Consider the following 20,784-nt stretch of genomic DNA (forward strand, 5'->3'; position numbering starts at 1 on the left):
CAGTTGCCCAGCATGCAGTCCTCGTGGCTGCACTAATGTGAAGAGAAGGGTGAGATAAAGTGAGGGGGGAGGATAAGGGGCTTAGTTATTGTCTGCGCTCATGGATGGCTGAACTAGAGAAAGGGGATCTGTTTCCCTCCGTCACTATTTTGACAGGGATATCTTTGCCCTAATACGCAGAAAAAATCAGTGCAATGAAGGCGAGACACTGTAAAAAATCAAAACAGTATTTTTTGAATGCACATGGTTTCTGACTGTGATTCGGCTTTTTGACTTTTAAAACAAACACTATAGTGAATGTTTTCATCACAGAATATTGACAGTAGGTGATTATTCCAGAGAAGATTGGCATAATCCTATTAAAGCTGATCATATTTTGGCGTTTGGAATTGCATCCCCAACACCCTGTCGCTGCTCAATCGGCTGTTAAGAAGAGATTAGTCTAAAACAAAATGGATGAGACAAAGAGAGAAAACACACTCACACACATGCAAAGCCATGCACAAAACACCTGAACACGACACTTTTTGCATTATAACAACAAATTGAATGAAATTGGAATTATACTGTTTTAAGGGTACTATCGTTTCAGTCACTTAAAATCACAACCAGCAGATGGTGAGGTCAGTGACATCACTGGTTTGAGAGCCAGCATTGCCTTTTCACGCTAAACAAACAGACTCATTTATTCCTAATTAGTCAACAAATTAGATCCCTTTTGAAAGGATTACAAGCAGCAACAATCTTTTATGAATCATATTTAATCTGGCAACTTTTCTGTTGGTTGATTGCATTTTAATTACTGCCTAAACACAGCTGTAATTTTCATAATGGTAGTTTCTGATGCTTTTGCACACAAGGAGGCAATTAAGAGGTTATTCATCTTTTTTTTTTTACCCATTACCAGAGCAACAACTGGTGTTTATACACATTTAACTCCAAACTGAAATGACAACACTAGATGTAGGGTTTGATCCAGTTGTTAGAGTTTGTGTTAAAGCTGTGGTGAAGTGTAAGAGTGTACGTCAACCAACAGCTGAAGTATTAAGTATTAATGTAGACTTTGAAACAGGACTGCTGCAGAGGCAAAAAGAGAGCCCTGTGTTACACAAAATCTTTCTTTAAAGTCAGATGCTGTGAAAATTATTCTGCACTCTGGAAATGCTTGTGTGGGCTCATAAAGATCAAGTCTCCAACTAAATGTCTCTTCCTGTAAGGCCACTGCTCAGTCTATCTGTCCTACACGCCTTTTCTTATTTGCACTCCATCTCTGTGCGGGATCAACATGACTTTTGCAACTCCCTCTTTTTTTTTTCTCCCTCCATCATCCTGTTTCTCCACTCTCATGTCCATGTCACTTCCACCCTCGTCATATCTCAGTCCCTCTCTCTCTCATGCTCTCTCCTTTGTTTGTATCCTAACATCCCTCCATCCTGCTGGCTGGCTGACCTAAATCCTGTTCTGTTTTGGAGCTCTGCTCTGGGCGAGACAAACTCTGTGGCTCTCTGCAGCCACACATATCCTCTCCTGTCCCAGAACACTGGCTGTGTGCACTAGAGGGAGAGACAGAGGGGGGAGGTGCGGGTGGGGGGGCATAAAGGAGAGTGAGAGTGATGGAGAGAAGGAAGAGGAGGACAAATGCTAAGTGAAGCATCATGGAATAGACTGTGATGAAAACATTTTGATGGTTAGGTCAGTTGTGGAGCAATAATGGGATAATAATATGTTTCAGTGATCAGTGACTGCAAAGAACGAGAAACACATTGTTCTGTCTACATTAAACTGTAAGAATGACTAATAATCTGAAATTTGGAAATAATTGTTCTGTCTTTATGGATAGGGATACAGTGGTATTAGATTTTAAGGCACCTCAGGAAGGTGGAGTTAAAATATCATGTGCATTTAAGTTGAACTTACACGTAGCCGTGTATTTTCAAAAACGAGTACCCAAGTGCCAAACCCATATTTGGCAGTGTTTTCCAGATGTAAAATCAGTGCCAGTCAATCAGAATGAACACCTGTCTTTCAGCTGTGATGTTTGAGAACCAAAAACTCTCTCAGCGTCCACATGAAACCATGAAACCAGAGTTTTCCAAAATCTTCACTTTGGCCAGGGTTTCCAGAAAACATCGTCCTTAGTGACATGAAACTGCGGTTTGTGGTTTCCAAAATACCCAGCATACGAGTGGACGTGGCCTAGGATGATGTTGCAGTAAGGACTGACATAGCAACAATCCTAGAATTCCTTATTTTCTCCTTCATGGCCCTTATGGTACCTTGACAAAAGTGTTTTTTGAAAAAAGCGTTTAATAATAATGAGAGATTGTTTATGTTTATTTTCACAAGGCTTATTCTACATTCATCATAGGCAGGATCTTGGACTTTGGCTGACATTAGAGCACTTTGAATCTCAACTTCAAAATAACACTGAAAAGTGCCAGATCGACCCTGGTTTTAATTATTTATTTATATTTAATTTTTCTAAAAACTGATTTGTCTGCTGCTTTTGTGTTCAATCATTTAATTAAAAAAAATAGTTGAATTTACCATTTTGCTAGCTTATGTTATAATCACGCCTTATCTAATATAATTAATTTGCAGATACGTAAACAGCAAAGTGTTTTGTAATTAATTGCTTAATTTGCTAGATAACTTGGTTCTTTCTCCATTTGTACTGAGAGACACAAATTTGGCATGAGGCGGGTTTCCTTCAAATCCAGCTCTCATCTTTGTGATCAAACAAGGTTGAGCTACACTACGTTGTGAGGTAAAGCTAGTTACACGTTGGCATGGCTACGTAGCAGGTAGTACCAATAGCTCGAATCAAGTGACATATGTTTTCACGACTCATCAGGTAACCTGACTTCATCACTCACTTTCTTCAGAGGTCACTGAGATCAGAGAATCCACACATAGGTACAGTTAATATGTGCCTCATTTTCTCAATGAAAGAACCAATGCACTATGCTCATTTGATCGTCACCTCAGGAGCTCCATACTGTTTGGCTATCATGGCATGGATGATTCACTGAAGGTCAGATTTTTTGACACTGGCAAACAAGTGTATGAAGGAAGAATAATTTGCTTCATTTTCACAATTTGAGTTGCCAAATGCATCATTTGCACCTCCAGACAAGAAATTGACATAACTCAACATAAGACTATTCCCTGAGCTAGCTTAGGCTGCTGACATCATGCTATAACCCTCTACTGTCTGGGTAAAAACTATAGACTGATTCAAATATGGACGCAGTCTTCGCAGCATCACCTCTCTGTTCCTGAACAGAAGACTGGAGACTTTTTTTGATGTGGGCCATATTGGAATGGGCTTTGAGCCTCATCACAGGTCACGATGCGATATTATCGCAATATATCATAATACCACAATAATGTGATATATTGCGATATTCTACACAATCAGCTTAAACAAACATATATGATGTTTATGGGAATTAAATTATTAAAAATTAAAAGGACCGAGGAAAACATTGATGTCTGGCAGTAGTGGAAGCAATGGCATACTGACTTGCACATTGCAACTAAAACCAACATCATTGAGTTAAGAAATTAAACATTTTATATATACTTTGGGATGATATTTACTATACTATCTATTAGCAACATACAGTGTAGTAGCTGTCATATTTTACTTCTAACTCGTCTGAAATATATTTTTTATTTTTACAAAAATATTGATATCAAGAGTTGAAATATCGATATTGTGTCAGCTGTCAAAGTATCACGATATATTACTGTATCGATATTTTCAACGCACCTTTATAGTGTGTGCTAATAGTGAAATTAGCGATTCAAACCAGGATTTATTTTTTTTCAAATGCTTTAAAAGTCAGTTTTTGTGCTTGGTGTGGTTGTGGTTTCTGATTTTTCTGCAGCCAGCCTCAAGCTGACTGTCCAAAAACTGCAATTTTCTGCATTTCTGCAGAGGCTTCATATTTTAAAACCAGATGTTTCACCCTTGGTAAAAAGCAGATGACGTCATTCTGTAGTATAACATTATTTTGATAAAGAAAAAATTGATTAAGTTGAACATTGTGTTGGTTGAAGTGGCATGTAACCACTTAACCTTAGAACTGTGGCAGGACCAAAGACTAGTGGTCCTTCTGTTAGCCACACAAAGCTAACAAGTTCAACACTGTCTACCCACACACTCCGAACCCTGTGTTTGTAAATTAAACTTTGCTTTTTGGCACCTTGACTGTTTTTGCCAGTAAATCAGAATTTAAATTTCCACTTTAAGGAGGAAATTAGTCAGTTCAGGACATCCCTTTTTGGAGCATCTCAAACTCTGTTTATGTGTCTTTGACTTGAATTTGTTTTAAAATATATCTCATACTCACCCAAATATTTTGCTTGTGATGTGACACTTCACATTAATATTACACATATATTACATTCATATTCACATCTTGACCTTATTTCAGTCCCATCGCTCTACCGTAAGACTAATGACTGGATATCGCCTGACAGAGGCAGGCAGCACAAACGACTCACTTTCACTGCACAATCCGCCGACATCCACCTTGAAAAATCTCCTGAAATTTTTATCAGAACGTTCAGATCTAAGGGTGTTTCAGAAAAGCTGCAGGAAATCTATAATGGATGTGGTTTCAACTTTGGAACCAGAGGCTTTTCGGGTTTTTCCTCAATCAATGAGGGATGTTCTTCAGAGAAGAAGGGTTGTTTTACCTTTAAGTTGGAAATTGAAAAAAAGAGTTTGGACCCCTGAATTGTACATTTAACTAAATTTGTTTCACTATTTATGAGTCACAGTGACAAATTTTACACATCAGTTTTGTTGTTTAATAAGAGCTGAACTATTCTCATGTCCAAAATATCGGATCAAATATGTTAATATGTAATTGTTTTAGCAATTCAAATTTTTATTTCGTACCTTTTGTGCCTTTTGCAGTTCTTGTTTGTTGTGCCCTCCCTCTTACATCTGTTTTCTTAGCCTGTGACACATTTGAGATACTGTATCCACAGGTTTTCTGTCCATACTAAGTCCTGTAAAGATTTCTTGTGGCTCAAACAGAAGGATTTCTTGTAGCATGCCTGGAAACATGTTTATTTCAAAGTGACACGTTGTTGTGTTCAAGAGAGAATCAGTCTTATTCTGGGTTTACTGTTCGTCTGGTTGAGTCAGATGTCTAACTTGATTGTTTGTTTTTCTCAGAGAGGAAGGACAGAGCAGAAAGAGAGGCTCTTAACACTATTAAGCTGTTAAATGGACCCTTGAGAGGTCTCTGTCTTTTGAATGTGCTATTTTTCTTATCTCACTCTCTCACACAAAGCTTGTTTTCACTTCTACTGTCCGAATAAATATATAACATTTCCCCTCTCTTACTTTTCTCATTGTCCCTGTTTTAGAACGTGGAGGACCACGTGGCCTTCGTCATCACTGTGCCCACAGCTCTGGCTATCTTCCTCACTGTGTTTGTTCTCGTCTGCATCGAATCCATCTTCAAGAAGCTTCTTCGTGTTTTTTCCCTGGTCATCTGGGCCTGCTTGGTCGCCATGGGTTACCTTTTCATGTTTTCTGGTGGGATTGTATGTCCGTGGGATCAGGTAAGACACATTTAAGATTTCACATGCTAATCTTTTTATACTCAGGAAGGTGTGATGTTCTGTGAGGTATTTTGAGGTAATGAAGTTCCTCTAAAGGTCAATTAAGGAGAAATTTAGAGTTTCAAGAAAAAAAGGATAAAAATCTAGGCCAGTGGATCTGAAAGTTGCTGATGCTTGTTTCTTTCTTCCCTCACTCCTTTTGTCTTTAACTCAGCTGAGATCTCCTGTGGTTAATCACAGCATCTTTGGGGTTTTTTGTTGGCTCATCTTGATTGTAGTTTGTTAAAAGTTCCCAGATTCTCACATCCTTTAGAATCCTTTGATTAATCTACTTTTGAGGTATGTTCCTTTTTAAGATACATCATATAAATATAACATCTGATTGCCAGAAATGAATCAAATCTGGTAGCTAAATGAACTAGAGATTTGACTTTGCTTCTGTTCCCGTTGTTTCTGTCTTGCATGAGTTAGCTTTTGCAGAGTTCAAAAGCATATACAGCTGCTCTCCTGACCAGTGTGGTTATATAAGACCATGATAAGAAAGCTTCCTTCCTGTCTGTACTTTGGGTGCAGCTGCACCAATCATGGTGAGATGTGAGAGGAGAGTTAGGGATCCAGCTGGCATAAAGAGAAATCTTCCTTAAGCTTTTGTTTCATCTGTTGTGATATCTGGCTCACATTTTAAAATACCCTGCCTTTACAGTTTTGATCAAACCCAAGCTTGAGACTACTCTGACATTTCGGGATGACATTTTCTTATTTTCATGCTGGAATTCAGTTAAACATCATTTAAAGTTGTGTGATTGATGAGATGATACCTGCATTTTCCCAAAGTAAGTTCAGATTTTTGATCAACATCGCAGCTATGTGTCAGACATCTTAGTTTAAATTCATGTCTGCAGGTGACACCCTTATCCTGTCCTTTGAAAAATATTAATTCTGTTCTAAACATTATTTTAAGTCTTTCATATTTAAAGAGAAAGTGAGACTTAAATAAAAAAAAAATCTTGTTTCCTTAACTACATGTAAATCCGAAAAAGATATTTTCAAAACAGATTAAAGAATTTGCAGTCTTATAATCCTTACCAAATATTTAGATGTCAGTTATCTATTGTTTTATTTAAAATACATTGTCTAGGTTCCATAACAAATCTGAAATTACAAATGAAAGCAGAATCAAAAGCTATTATTGAGACTTGTGAACTGAATAGTTTTTTGTTTTAACCTAATTTTTAACTCTTTGTTTTAGACAGGAGACTTAAGGAATTAATGTCTTGTTTAAGGAAATTTAATGAGAACAAGGGGCCCACAATCAGTAGAAAAGATATTTTAGGCTGGGCCATTCACAGGACTTGGTTAGACTTCCACCGACTTATTGCTTAACCACCTCCTTTGCTGCTTGCCTTGAAAACTCAGAACACAACCATGTTAGTCACATTTTGTGAATAATTCAAACACCCCCCTATAAAGTGGTGCTTGTTTACGTCCCGGGGGCTTCTTACGCACTTTATTCCTAGTGTCATCCTGAGTATAATGCGGCAGTTTTGGCTGTTATAGGTGCTTTGATATGAGATCTTTGGAGGAATAAAAGTGTCAGCAAATGGAGAAGAGAGTGTGTGAAACTGGTTATCAAGGGTCATGAAAGTTGTGATGCCACTGTTAAGGTACAACATCTTAAAGAGTTATTTCTAAATCCCATCTGCTAACATATCTAACACACCATAAATACTGCAGAATGATGACTGCATTAGCATATGACAGATAAATAATTACACATTCATCATGAATGAATTGATGCAGTCACATGTGTTATTATGGCTGTTTGATTTGAAGGCATAAACAGATCATATATCACAGTCACACTGGTGAATGTATGCAGTCAGCTGATTCGGAGGAAGCCAGACGGATGTGTTGTGTAAAACTGTTGTAAATCAAATTGTGTTAATCGATGCACGTGTTCTACATATATTTGTTAAGCTTCATAAGACCAAGCAACTCCCATATGGTCTGAACAAAGCATCATCTCCTTTGCTGGAAACATATGCATGCTGCAGCAGGGCTCATTGAGAACAGCACAGTACATTAGGTCTACATCATCAAAAAGCTGATTCAGTATTGGCAAGACAGATGTCTAGTGTGGCCTCATCTATCACAAAGAGGTACCTAAAAATTCACTAATTCATATGCCAGTCCATTCATTCCTTTCTTCTGCTCACTAAAAATGTCAGCCCATTATGCCATTACTGCTCCCCGACTGCTGCATCTTAGCCATGTTAATTAATACTCATCTGAGGAGGCTTTATTGTTGATTTGCACTCCACTCTTTCTTTTTCTTTTGCCCTTGTTATCAAATCACAGACAAAGAAAATGAGTCATTAGTCTTCTGACATTACTCCACCTCTCTTAACTACTGGATATTCAGTAAACCTTTTTAATCACTGAATATACTGCAGGGGGAAGACAGAGCCACTGCTCATACAGACAGAAGCTACACAGCTTTGAGCCCTGCTAGGTGCTCCTCCAATGTCCAGGCCAAAGGGAATACAAACAAAGATTGTGGGTTGAACCTGCTTGTTCCATACAAGAAAACATTGTGAATCAAGAATTTAGATATTAAAACTGGTTGATCGAGTGATTGATTAGAATTCCATTAGCCTCCGTGGGGATGTCAGGCTTCCCATTAGACTGTGCTAGAAGGAATACTACATTCAATCTTTCTGAAAAATATCTCATGTTTACCACAAAGTGAATTCAGTCTGACTTTTCTTCATTTATTTTGATGCTGAGCTTTTTTTTATATCATACACATCTTACAGAGGTTGAAAAACTCAAGACAAATTTACTGACAGATGTTGACCCAATAAACCTTTGAAGAGAAATGATAAGCCCTTACATCATTGAAGAGCCATTTAATTTAAGCACAACTTTAAGTCTGAAGGATTTAGATCTTCTTAATCTGACAAAAATATCATATTTGATCCTTTGAGAATTAAAGATAAAAAACCTAGTATATATTGAAGTTTATGTTAAGGAAGAATTTAAGTAAAATGGAATGGAAATGGATGTGTGATTGAATTGATACTTCAATGACTTAATCAGGCACCTTCTATTTTTAGAGTAAAGCTAACAGTGTCATTTAGCAGTTTAATAAGTGGCCACCTGTTTGGCTACACCTCAGTGAGTGGGGCTGTGAATTGATGATTAACTCATGGAGGAAACTGCTTTTCCTTTTGAAGATAGTTGACTTAATGAGGGAAAAAGTCAGGGTAATGTTCAATAATCATGCGTAAAAGGATACTTTTTGTCATACCAACCTGCTCACTGAACATTGTCCTGCCTGTAATATGACTACTAACTCAAGATATAAATAAGTCCATGTGTGGTATATTTGACATTGGGTAGCACTTCCACCATAACTGTACTTTGTCAGCCTATACTTATGAGTCAACTGGACAATTTTTTAATAGTATATAGTATTTATTTTCAACTGCTGATGCCACTAATTGAAGAGCAGGTTGGTCAGATTGTTTAAATTATTTCTGAACTCAAATTATCTTAAATATATACTGTTAGCTCAGCACATAACTGCGTCAATACTTCTGAATCTTGTTCCATATTAAGCTTTAAAAATCTCTAGAAAAGGTATGAGGTCTAACAATCTCTGCTCATGCGATATATTGGACTAACAAAGATAGCAAAGGTAATATGTAATGCTGCGTTTCCACCAAGCAGTCCGGGTCGGTTCAGTACGGTTTTGGACAGTTTGGTACAGTTAAGCCTGATCCCATTTGCGACAGTAGCAAACTGTGCCCTCTCATGGTAGGCGACGTGTAAACTGGATGCCGGAAGCCCCAGCTGTTAAACAATAGTGCAACGCCGTAGCAGCTTACCCCGCTATTAAATCCAACAAAGAAGAAAAACGCGACACAGTAAACAAAGAGCATAGATGGAAGACATGCAGCATTTCGTCCTCTCTGTGATTGGCATGTGGCTCTTTGATACAAAGTGCAATCAAGCTTTTGTTTCAGAGAAGTCTGTGTGCTGCCAGGAGAAATGCAGCCGCTGTCAGGGTAAGTGACGATTCTTTTGACCAATCAACGGCCTGCAGTGTGTTGCTCCACCTTCGAGAGTGGATCGTTCAGTCTGGCACCCATACAAAAGGGTCCCAAAAAAGTAGGTCGACTCGTATTGGTTTTTAGGGATCTGTCCCAGGATGAGTCAGTGGAAACGCTGCAAAAAGCGCGCTGTACCGAGACGAACCGAACCGGTCTGCTTGGTGGAAACGCGGCTTAAGAAGCCGGTTAATGGAGCGCAGATGCTCCATTAGCTCCATGAGGTTTGCCCTCTCGCAGGTAGCCTGGGTTAAAACCTAGCCTGTGGCACCTTTTCTGCATGCCCACTGTCCTCCTTTCTATCCGATTAAAAAGCATACAAGTCCCAAAAAAAAGAAAAAATGAAAAAAGAAGGTTAATGTCTTCATCAGCAACCTGTGAGAATGAGACTGGCACAATTCAGTAATGTAACCAATGAATATGAGTACCATAATATCTTTATCGTCATTTTTCAAGCTTTAAAAAACTTAGGGCCAACTTTAGAAAACAATTGATGCTTTGTCTTACGAGTCCTTGTGTTTTTTTATTTTTGGTCAAAGAAACAGATACGAATGCATCCTCTTGATGCCCTGGATGAGCAAGAGATTAAGGAGTTTATTTTTGTATTTCTAGTTTATGGCTGAGTTGTTGACATCAGAAAAGAGGACTAAAATAAATTCACAAATCCTTTTTCACCCCATCCTGGAGCAGATTTCCAAAATGTTGTGCTCCCTGCTTTTGAAACCCTTCCACTGCATTAGCTTATCAGCCAATTATATTAGTAACAGAGTCTTTGAATCTGTGGTCAGCCTGGTGTTACTGCGAGGTTTTAAGTGGATGTCTGCTCCAGAAAAGAAGCGGAGGGAAGCAATGTGAAAGTCAGAGTAATTAAATGCTCTCTGCTGTAGCGAGGAGGAAACCATGGGCACTGCGGGAATGAAGCAGTGATTAGAAGGAGGGCCTCTTGCTCTTTCACTACCTCACATGTCATGTATTGTCCTGAGCTCATTAAAGAGGATTCTTTCTATGCCATGTCATCCTTAAACCATGTTGTTTTTTTAGTCAATGGGTTGAGATGTTTCTGCTTTACACCTTACAAATCCATATACAACGTGTCAGAAAATGGGGAAAAATTGGCTCCTAAAAGACTTTTGGAAACAAGTATTGAACTTTAAATAACCAACTTTATGCTTTAAATGAAATGTGGATATCAAACTAAAAATGTGGCACAGAGGAGGATAATTGACTTAAGAACAGTTATAAAGAGATTTTTCAGTCTCCAGCTCTCATCTTTTCTAACTGCAGTTTTCTCTCCCTCTCAGTTTTATTCTTCAAGCTGGTCTACAGTTATGTGTTCATGGCTCAGCTGGAGTGAACTACATTAACAGAATTCACTTGAAATAAGATTTATATTTTCTAATACATTCAGCACACAGAGACATCTAAAATATGGAATATTACATTTTTTTTTCGATAGCGGCTGGAAACACAAAGCAAAAGCTATGCTAGTGCACATTCGCTGTCTGAATAGGCAGCAAGACATCCTGAGTCTCCCGTGTCCATGGATCAGACAACATGAAAATAATGTTTATAGCTATCTAGGTGTGTATGTGAAGGTTGAGGATGTAAAGCTGGCTGGCGCATGGATCAAAGCATTGTATATAAATGCTACCTGTTGCTGCTACTGGCAGTGAACGTGTCAGGTAGAGGGCTTTTTGATGCAGTATAAGTCTCTACAAGGATGTTTGATGCCCAAGGTTATGTGCTCAGTGTGGCAGCAAAGACCTTCAAGTTGTTTGGGGATTGGATTGAAGAGAAGGTGATTGTCATGTACTTTTAATATTATATTCATAATTAGTTGTTATTTATAATAATATCAATAGATATGGATTGTTCTGATAAGTGATGACTCTTGCAGGGCACTGACCAGATTCTGACATTTTTAACGTTAAAACAAAAGCTTGCCAAAACAAAGTCCCTTATGTTGATGGCTTTTTTATTCCTCAATATTTAAAATGATATGCTCTCCAAAGTGGGCTACTCAACTGCTGTAAACATAATTTTCCATGATAATTTTATTTTTATCCTTGATTTATCCCTGACATCCTCATTGATAAACTGAGGCAATAAGAGAACAAGAGATGTTTACATTACAAACCACACATTGTGCACCTCTTGGTGAATGAAATACCACTGAGGCTCCAAATATTCCCTCTGATGTTTTGTGACCGCTCATCCCACACTCCCAGAGTTAGTTTGTGTACACTACACTTTCTATTTTCAGACCTGAAATCAATTTGATGCTTCTCCTCTTCCCACAAAGCCCTCTGTGTTGTTTGCTGACGGTGGAGAGCTCGGCTTATCTGTGTGGTCCAGCTCCCCCCTCCCCTTCCTCACTGAAGGATATCTGGCCCCTCCTCATCTCCTCTTTCTCCTCCTTATTTCTGTCTCTCTTGATCTCTCTCTGTCCCTTGGTCCCACACATGCACAGATGCACTCACACACTTCCTTTTTTAGTGTACGGCCAGCTGTAATGGGCTTTAGGGCAGAAGAGATGGGGTAAAGCGACCATCGGGGTGAAGCCTGCTGGGTTAGAATAGAAAGGAAGAAGGGTATATGGCAAAATAGAGCAGAAAAAAACTGATGGAAAAGAGAGGCGAATGGAGGTTGTGGAACAAGGCAGAGAGGCAAAGAGATACATTAAAAAAAGGGACTGCAGCATTTTTTTCTTATTTTTCTGAGAACACCCTTATTTATCCCAGACAATTGGCTGAACCTGCCGAGACAGATCGTAGTAATTACAAACCAAGACCATTAGCTAATTTTATTTAGTTGATTTTGTTCTGTATTTTTGCCATAAATCAGCAAAGCTGTCTTTTTACTTTATTAAAGAAAGTAAAGCTTGAAAGAAAACAAACAAATCATTCTTTTTGAGGGCTATATACGTCACATTGTAAATCTAGCCTGTAAACTAATCTCTTCCAGACTTCTAGACTAAAAGCCTGATGTAATCTGACACTCCATCATTATAATTTGTTTTATGAAGCCCTCTCACTGTCATTATCAAGGCATTGATTCATGGGGATGAACACAGTTAACTGTACCATGATGCACCACAAAAGAAGCCCTGTGCATTTAATTGTTGGAAAAGAAGAGTCTTGTGTGCTTCCCTCAATAATACCAGGGATGGCTCCTTGCTGTTTTATTACAGCATCAAGTGTCATTATGTAGCAGATCTCAGCTGGTGTCTCTTCCCCAGCATTCTCTCCATTATCCCAGCTGCAGTTTTGTCATTTACAAGCAGCATTGAATTTCAGAGTGTTTAGGAGAAAATACGGCTTTCTGAACTGTAATCATATCATATTGCTACACTAGATGATATTTGACAGCAACAAGATGCTCTCATGTTCAAGGAGGTCAGTTAATACTTCTTCTTCTTGTGGCCAGTGTCAGTTTTCCTTATCGTTGCTCTTTGCATTTGGTACAATACAATGATCAATTATAATAAATTCATAAATATGTGGCTATCCTGTCCAGTGACATGCTTTAGATAGATGTATTCTCCATCTGTAAATGAAATCAAAATAAGAAATAGATAGGGTTGTGCTATACATTTTAGAACATGCCAGAAGCAATGTAAACTGTATTTATCAGATCAGAATGTAAACTATCTGTTTTACTTTTGACATATTGTCATTGAGGATGGGTAATGTGTTATCATTTAGGAAGACCTTTAAAGTATTTGACAGCAGCCACACAGACGAGGCTGCCTACAGTGTCTGCAGATGTTGTTTCTTCATTTTTTTAATTGGCTTCATGAGTGCAGGCATCTGTGGTGGCTGATTATTTCTAATTGCCACTAGTGGGCCTAGTTATTCCGTTGATCTCTCGTCTCTTGCCTTGTCCTTTCCTGTGCACAAACAGTACTTCTTCTCTCCTTCCTGATCCAGTCCTGGCTTGATTTAGTTGATCATGAAGGGTTCTTTATTATTATTTTTTATAGCAAGACAACAGCTTCACACAAGAGCTTAAATAGTCCTTGGAGTATTTTTTCTATTGTTTTTATTCTCACTTTTTTAGTCATAGGTTATTGGGCCATCTTTTAGTTTTACATTTATATGTGTATAATAATGGTTGAGTTATTGCACTACTCCTCTATTATGATTTTTGGCACAAACACTAATGTATCGAAGATTTCAATGCTCGTGTTTATATAGTGCTTGTGACTTGAATGGATTTGACTTGTAAAAAAAACAAGGAGCTGACTGTGGAAAACTGCCTCTACCACCGTTACACATGTGCCATACCACACAAACGCCACAGGCACTTTAAGCCCAATCTGACCCAGAATCAGCAAAAACTGAACAGCCATTGTGTTCAGATTGTGTCTCACCAGCCTCAGGCCTTTTTCCATTGTCATCCCTGTTTAGTTTTCTCACCTCTATCAGTGACCTGACACACCTCTACATTGTGGCCTTCAGTTTTTTTCATCTGCTCCATTCTAAAAATACCTGACTCTTTCCCCCCCTTTTGCAATTGTTAAAGGTGGAAAAAGGCCATTGCATTGCATTACTGGTACTTTTCTCTCTGTTTTTTGTTCCAGTGGCCTTATCTCGGTGAAAAAGCTCAAAAACCTTTCCAGCTCTGCCTTTGTTTCCATTTGTATTCCTACTCCTGTTGCCACCATTACTGAGACATTGTTAGAACAAAGTAAGACCGAGCCCTATTAAAGCTTGGTCTGTCAGAGATTAGAAACAGTTCCTTGGGTTGCAGTAATACAACTTCAAGTCTCTGAGGACCAACACTGAGGAACACTGACAGGAGAAGAGTAAATTAATGAAACTTTTACTTTTTCTTTTTTAAAGCCAGAGTCTACTTAGAAGTTGGTCTTGTGTTTCTTTTAGTGTATTCTCCAGTTTTCTTCAGTCAATAAAAGTTATTCATTCATTCATTCATTCATTCATTTTCTATACCGCTTATCCTGTTCAGGGTCGCGGGTGGCTGGAGCCTATCCCAGCAATCATTGGGCGAGAGGCGGGGTACACCCTGGACTGGTCGCCAGTCAATCGCAGGGCTCAATAAAAGTTATTTTTCTATAAATCCATATCAGCAGCTGTGTAATGGCGTACATTCAAAACAAAGCAACCAACTTCTAAATAGAATTAGGGTTGCTCTTGCAGGTGCAGAGCGAAACAAATTCTCAGAAAATGAAGCTTTGTGGAGTCAGATGTTGTACACTTTGCCTGCTTTACACCCCAAAAATTGACCCAAGCAAACCTTTTTGTGAGGATACCCAAATAAAACTTCGGCCACACATAACGGATTATTTTCAAGGGCTTTTGGTTTTATGCAGTCGTGTAAACAGTTTAAGTTAAAGTGAAAATTAAAAAACTGCAGATCTGCGAAGATAAGCTCCAAAGATTGAGGTTTTGCTGTATAGTGTTAGTATCTGACTGTGTGGAGCACATTTATCCTCCAGCATAGGACTGTCTACATCAGTGTGGTGCTGCGGTTTCTGTTTAAATGCTCTTTGTTTACTCTCCATTGGACTCTACAGCTCAATAGCCCATGTGCTGACTCAGAGCTTGCTGCTTCCTGAGACTGGATGACTCACTGAGCTAAGAGATGTTGTATTTTCATGCCTAAATCTGAAAAAGACTTAAATGACTTCAGGTTGCATGTAGAGATCGTAATGTGGTGTGCTGCACATAGGCAGAAACAGGAATTGTGTCTGATTTAGAAAGATCCTTAAATACTGTAGCTGCCAGGTCATAATCATGATGGCAGTAGCTCAGGTTCATGGGCATCAGTTTGTAGACTTAGCATCCACGTAACATGGGATCTGTCCTGCTCTCCAAGTAGAATCACTCATATGTAAGTTTGGTTGTATTGTTTGTCTTTCCTGTCCTGATATATGAGCCTGGAGGACAATCTTAAAGCAGAAGATAATAATCCCTTACTGACTTCCATAAGACATTTCTCTGCTGTGCCTTTATTTATGTATTATTTATCATCAGATGATAATATGATTTATTTATTTAGAGAGTTTGTGATGAAGAAATAGACAAGTGTAAATTTATTAAATAAGCTGATGCTTCTTTCCACTCCTTTTCGAACATGTGAAAGTTGTTTCAATTGTTTTGGGGGTTCTTTTTGTTGTTGCTGCTGTTTTGTTTTCCCTGATTGTTTTTTCCTGTATTGCTTTTTTGGTATTTTTTCTCTATTACTATTATTTTTTGTGTTTTCATTTGTTCTTTTCCCTGTTGATTTTCTTTTTTTTTCTTTCTGTATTATTTTCACAAGTTCAAAATAGAGCATTCATTCATTCATTTGTTAGGCTCACATTAAGAACTGTTAAATGTTTCCTTTGAACAAAAAAAAAGTGTATGGTCCTCAAAATTATAAGATAGTAATAACAAGTAAATAATAAATGAATAAACAAATAAATAAATGAATTAATAAATAAATAAAGTATCATTCATATAAACATCCATTAAGGACTCAAAAAGTATGCTTATTCATCCATTTTTTCTTTTAGTTGTATAAAATATATTCAATCTGTTGCTGGGAACCATAAACAGTTACCAGTACAGAGGATCTATAAGAAATGCAGAATATCATGCCAGTATTTTTAGTGTGAAGTGTTTTGGTCAAACTTGTCCACCATGGTTAAGTAATTTTGCAGAAAATGAGGCTCTACACCAGATGCTTAATATTGGGCTAATGAGTAAGCATGTCCTAATTAAATCCTTATTGAAGCTCCAAGGGGTCTGCAAATGTCAAGGCTTTATCGCTCATAATTCTCACTCAACCTTGAATCAAGCATTTTCTTAATAGTAAGATATTCTGCCCTGATATTTTCTCCTATTTACATTCATTTCATAGCTGGCCATTTAGAAAGAGGCTGCAAAAAAACATGTTAGTCACCAACATTCACACAGAGAAGCCATTGTGTTTCTCGTTTTCACTTGCTCCTCCTCCCACAAGCTCTTTTCCTCTTTCCATCTCACATCCCCTACCCCCTACATCCTCACCCTGCTTTCCCACTGGCACTGCAAATAACCCAAGAAAGGTTAACAGGCACCTGGCTGTAGCCTGTGAGAACACTGGCTTCTTTCTATCGACGCAGGACAGCAGATGAGCTGTTTTAACCCAATGGCACATGGTGCATTAAGGAACTCTGTGTGTGTGTGTGTGTGTGTGTGTGTGTGTGTGTGTGTGTGTGTGTGTGTGTGTGTGTGTGTGTGTGTGTGTGTGTGTGTGTGTGTTTGTGGAGCTGGGGTAAAAAGGAAAGTGCTGTGTATACTGCATTAGAGGTGTTAGTACTGATTGTTAGCTTTTCCATGTGACAAGGTTAACTTGACATGCTTAGATTGTTTTACCTGGTCAAATGTTTACTAGAGAATAAAAAATGTGCTTTAAATAAAATTGATTATTATTATTATAATTATTATTATTATTATAATTATTATTATTATTATTATTTTTATTATTATTATTATTATTATTATTATTATTATTTTTATTATTATTATTATAATTATTATTATTAAAAATATAATTATTATTGATGTCAAAAGAGGAACTCATATGTTCTCCCAGTTACCCCCTGTGATTCATTCTCTTGCTTCATATTCAGAACCTTTCTACAGCACTGATGTTGGTTATCTGTATTTTCCGATCCCCATGACGTATGGGTACAGAAATAAACCTCACTTTAATGTCTGTTGGTGGTGTTCAGACCTGGTCGTGCACTTTCTCTCCACACAGGATTGTCAACACTGATTATTTCCATCCGTATTTTTCATTTCTTGTGCATCCTTTGCTCTCACTCTTACTCATTTTCTCCAGCTGCCTTCCCTGCAGGGGTGTCATTTGTATGTGTCTCTCTCTCCACAGGTGTCATTCTTCTTGTTCATTGTGTTTGTGGTCTACACCATGCTGCCGTTCTCCATGCGGGACGCCATCATTGCCAGCGTCCTGACCTCCGCCTCGCACACCATCGTGTTGAGTGTCTGCCTGTCCACCACAGCTGATCACATGGAGCCAGTAGTGTGGCAGGTAAGAGGATCAAACACAAGCATGGGTTCATGCTGGGTGGGTCATTTGTAAACCATACTACAGAGAGTATTCAAAGGTTATGCACACACGTCTGTCCTGCTGCTGAAAATCACACAATTGCTAAACGAACCATTTTTATTACTTGTGACTTCACTGGTGGGAGAGGTGTTAGAAAACAAGGGGAAAAACACTGCAGTTACAAATGTACTGAAGACATTATCCATCTAGTTAATGTACCACTGTTAAACAGTATGACATTTTTGTCACTACAACATGTGACTGGTTTGCCTCGCACTTTCTGCTTTTGACAGTTAACTTCCTATGGATGTTGACTGGTGAAGAAATAGGAGTTGCTTTCTTTTATCCAGTGGCAATTAGTGAACTCTTTCTTCATGAGCCATTGCAAGGTTGTTGCATTATGTTGCCATAAGCAGGACTCTTGACAAGTGTTTCATGTCTTGCTGATGCTTTGTTGCACACTCCGCAGTACTCAGAGTAAGCAAACACTCACAAAGCTGTTCAGTACTCTTCTGAAACATGATGAAAATGCTCCAGTATCTGTTAAGTTTATTAAACATGATTACATTAAAAAGCCTTAAAGGGAGCCTTGTTATCCTTGCAGTTCAGTTTTTTTTTACAGCAATAACCCTGGTGTCATCTTTATGCCATTGTTTTTCCTTTAAGATATTTAGTGTGTTTCACAATGAATAATTTCTAGCCAATTTTACTATACAGTCTGGACTTTCAGCAAACAAACAAATGTGACCTTTAAACTAAAACTAAGTTTGCATAGCAGGTGAGCAATAGAAATTCTAATGTGCTTTTTTCTAATACTTTATTAAAAAGGTCAGCCCAGCAGTATCAAAGCACTGAATGTTCATCACATCAGACAGTTGTTTAAGAAACAAAAATGAATAATATCAGGTAAAATATCAATTGGCTAAAAAGGCTTCAATTTAAACAGACTACACTTAAGACTACACCCAGCCCACAAAATGTGATATTTAATGACAAAACCTGTACTTAGTGGTGCTTGTGAATGTAAAATCCTGACCTTAAATGTGCTGTTTGGATTTTGGGGATTTGCGGATGTAAGCAATTCCCCTTTTTGATCAATCAGGAGCAAGTCTGACATGATTGATAATTGGTCCACCAGAGCAGATAACCCCACCCCTTCCTGCCCACTAGCCTCCATGTGCCGCCTCTCTCAGTGGCGCAGAAGAGCAGGGCGGTATCAGCGGTGGCTCATTTACATATGAAGGTCACGCCCACTAAACCAGACCGTTCTGAACAGAGGGGCTATGAGAGCCTGGAAACAATGCTGCTGTGTTTGATTTATTGGCTTTTTGGACCAAAACATGTTACTACCATTCCATGAAGACATCAATGATCCATATTAAAGCGCAGAAAAGGAGCATAATATGGGACCTTTAAATTGGAAAAGGATCCTCTAGCCCCACTGTTTGGGTTGCCGGATGCACAACTTAAAAGTACACATTCCAAATTACGTTTATGTGTCCTCACTTTTTGTGAAAGGAAAAATGTATCACTGAAATGGACAAATGGTCCTCCAACAATAGCTGGATGGCACAGGGTTTTTTTCTGCTGCATTACCCATGAAATATCTGACTTAAAAAAAAACAAATTGTATGATAAATGTTTTCTATGGTATCTGGTCCCCATTCCTAAAATATATTGGTTCAAGACTTAAAAGCCTTGTCATGAAGGGTCTGATAGACCATAATAGTTTGTGACTGACAAATTATGATACAAGTTGGTGTGTTATAAGGCTACCGCATACAAGATTGTGAAGTTTGGATGCTGTCTGTGATCTGTTGTGTAATATATACCTTCACAAAATCAACAGAGGCATTTAAAAAAAGCCTCAATTTGAGCTTATTCTGACCTGTTTTCCAGAATCAGTTATTAACGACCAATTTCATCCATAAGGAAACAAAATTTAGAACTGACACTTGTCACCTGTGGTCAGATTTCATAGATCAGTCGATCAGAGATCCATTGTTTTTCGGCTTCAAAATTGAGAATATTCCTCCTTGGCAAACTTCTAAGAAGGTACTTTCTCCTGTTTCTTTCCATTTGAATTTCTCCTCAGGAATTCTGGACCATTCATAGTCGCAAATTCAAAAGGGGCAGTTTTATTTATGTAACAGAAAAAATACTTAAGGTGTTCCATTGGAAAACACATTTCTTCACACATGCACATGGTGATATTAAATCTAGACAGTCCAAAGTTCTCTCCTTGACCTGGTGATGACTCTAGTGCCTTTCTTCTCATGTCTTTCTGGATTACTAACTCTTCAGCCTCTCCTGAGAGTCCTACCCTCCATAGTGAACACTGGGCTGTGATGGCCTGCTATTTGGACTCAGCCTTCAGTTCATTCATGTGTAGCTGTAGAATGGCATCTGGGCAGCCCGGGGCGTTAGGCTGCATGGTCACTATCTGCCAGCTCCTCTCGTGCGTCAGGTCAGTGTGCCTGTCAGCACAATTATTGTCCAGAATTTTACAATAGAGCAGGGCCCTTTGAGACATTCTTCTTTTTTAAAGCAGCAGAAAATGTTTAAAGTTTATTCAAAACAAGATTGTTGGGAATATAAATTTGTTTTTTCATCAAATTATGTGTTGATTAAAAAACATTTCTATTAAATACTGGAATTCCTGATTTTTTTAACTTCTATTTATTTAGTAAATGTCTGCCTGATTTGAAGCGCCTGCGAAGAACTTTGTGTTTGTGTTGATTCTTGTGTCTCCCTTGGAAAAAGTTATACCTTTTTTTTCTTTTATCAAAGGCTGTTTCTTTGGTATGATGTGTCTAACACCTGATCCTCATGGTTCCATGCATTACAGCTTTTGATATAGAAATCATTCTTATTATTGCTGATAGTTTAGTTTGCAATCAAGATGCAAAATTATTAAATTAAACTGTCTTTGGGTTAGTTTGTAAACAAACATGCATTAAGAAGCAACAAGTATATTTATCAAGTAGTTTTAGCAGTGTATGCAAAATATCACTTGACCTCTTTTGTT

At 38.1% G+C, this 20,784-nt stretch overlaps 1 protein-coding gene across 1 annotated transcript in view; it reads left to right on the forward strand.

The window, feature by feature from the left end:
* adcy2a (adenylate cyclase 2a) overlaps positions 1-20,784 on the forward strand; it is a 64,012-nt gene that overhangs the window by 7,054 nt on the left and 36,174 nt on the right. The window contains 2 exon segments of the mRNA XM_074684116.1: positions 5,389-5,586; positions 17,577-17,738. Of these exon segments, the coding sequence (XP_074540217.1) occupies positions 5,389-5,586; positions 17,577-17,738 (360 nt within the window).

This window comes from Halichoeres trimaculatus, unplaced genomic scaffold (genome assembly GCF_033239565.1).
Source record: "Halichoeres trimaculatus isolate MK-OKI-2021-1 unplaced genomic scaffold, fHalTri1.1 fHalTri1_scaffold_12, whole genome shotgun sequence".
Taxonomy (NCBI): Eukaryota; Metazoa; Chordata; class Actinopteri; order Labriformes; family Labridae; genus Halichoeres; species Halichoeres trimaculatus.